The sequence below is a fragment of the Rhincodon typus genome, chromosome 39, assembly GCF_021869965.1.
Source record: "Rhincodon typus isolate 14 chromosome 39, sRhiTyp1.1, whole genome shotgun sequence".
Taxonomy (NCBI): Eukaryota; Metazoa; Chordata; class Chondrichthyes; order Orectolobiformes; family Rhincodontidae; genus Rhincodon; species Rhincodon typus.
In genome coordinates, this window is record NC_063370.1 from 12,875,514 (window position 1) to 12,877,013 (window position 1,500).

Genomic DNA, 1,500 nt, shown 5'->3' on the forward strand with positions numbered 1-1,500 from the left:
GGGGGTTGGGGGGAGTGTGTGGGTGTTGTGGGCGTTGATGTCAGGAAGCAGCCCTGCACACATGGGGTAATGGGAAACTGGAACTCCCAGTTTTGCCACGCCCTCTCCCATCCAAAACGGCTGACGCTGGAGGTTGATTGGAAGTCTGAGCATGGCTTGGTGGCTCAGTGGTTAGCACTGCTGCCTCACAGTGCCAGGGACCTGGATTCGATTCCAGCCTCGGATAACTGTCTGTGTGGAGTTTGCACATTCTCCCCGAGTCTGTGTGGGTTTCCTCCCACAGTCCAAAGATGTTCAGGTTAGGGTGGACTGGCCAATGGAAATTGCCCATAGTGTTCAGGGATGTGCAGGCTGGGTGGGTTAGCCATGGGAAATGCAGAGTTACAGGGATAGGGTAGGGGTTTGGGTCTGGGTGGGATGCTCTTTGGACTTTTGATGTGGACTTGATGGGCTGATTGGCCAGCATCCACACTGTAGGGGTTCGATGACAGGGGAATGCAGACCGTGGTGGCTCAATGAGGTATTCCCCTCACCTCTGGGCCAGAAGGTCGTGGGTTCAAATTGCACCCGCAGAGATGTGAACTCCAGATTCCCCAGGTAGTTGTTCCTAGTGACAGCACTGAGGGGGCCCTGCTGCGTCTGTCAGATGGAGAGGGGGAGGGGGCAGGTGGGGTGGTGGTGGGGCGGGGGGCTGGGGGTGTGTTAAAAGCTCAGCTCCCACCTGCCCCCTCAGTGAGGTTTGGGGTTTATATAAAGATCCCTTGGTCCTGTTTCTGGAGGTTTGGACGTAGGGTGGCTGGGGAATGGATGTCACACGAACGAGACCTGACCATTGCCAAGGCAGACAACCTCCTCTTTAAAGGGGGAGGGAGTTGCGGTGGCTGTTTGTGGGATCTTGCTGTGCACACCACATGCCGTGTTTACCACCTTGCGACTGGGAGGGCACTTCACAAGGACATGTGTGGCTGTGACAGCCTTTTGGGAGGCTCAGCCTAGGCAGGATGCTGAGTTCGAGGGGAGTAGGCGAGCAGAGCCGGAAGGGAGCAAGTATTTTTGATCTAATGGTCGGGTGATGAGCCTTCCAGTGAAACTGTCCGTGAGCCGAGCACGTGCTGTTTCCAAATGAGCTGTGAGGAGGTAAGATGACACCGTGTCCTGCCGAGGGAATGGGACAGGCCTCGTTGTCGTGGCAGCCTCCGCCATATTGTCTTTCTGGGTCCAGTTGTTTCCAGCTGAAGGGTGTTTATTTTGTTCTGCCCCTGTGTTTCAGCAACACGAGGCTGTGATACGACAGCTGTATGAGCCTCTGAGACAGACCCTCAGCGCCAGGAGCAGTATAACTCCAGCTCACCTGCTGTCTGCTCGCGAAGATCTGTCTGTCATCACCAAGACCACCAGTGAAAGCAGCCGGGAGAGAACTGCCTGCTCCATCAACAAGGTAATGGGTGGCAGGGGATATCAGCAGGGAATGGGGAAGGTTAGATGGATATCAGCAGGGAA

General features: G+C 55.7%; 1 protein-coding gene across 1 annotated transcript in view; it reads left to right on the top strand.

The window, feature by feature from the left end:
* LOC109921143 (protein FAM98A-like) overlaps positions 1–1,500 on the top strand; it is a 24,686-nt gene that overhangs the window by 21,013 nt on the left and 2,173 nt on the right. Inside the window, exon 7 of the mRNA XM_048618315.1 lies at positions 1,271–1,438. Within this exon, the coding sequence (XP_048474272.1) occupies positions 1,271–1,438 (168 nt within the window). The remainder of the gene's footprint in view (positions 1–1,270; positions 1,439–1,500) is intronic.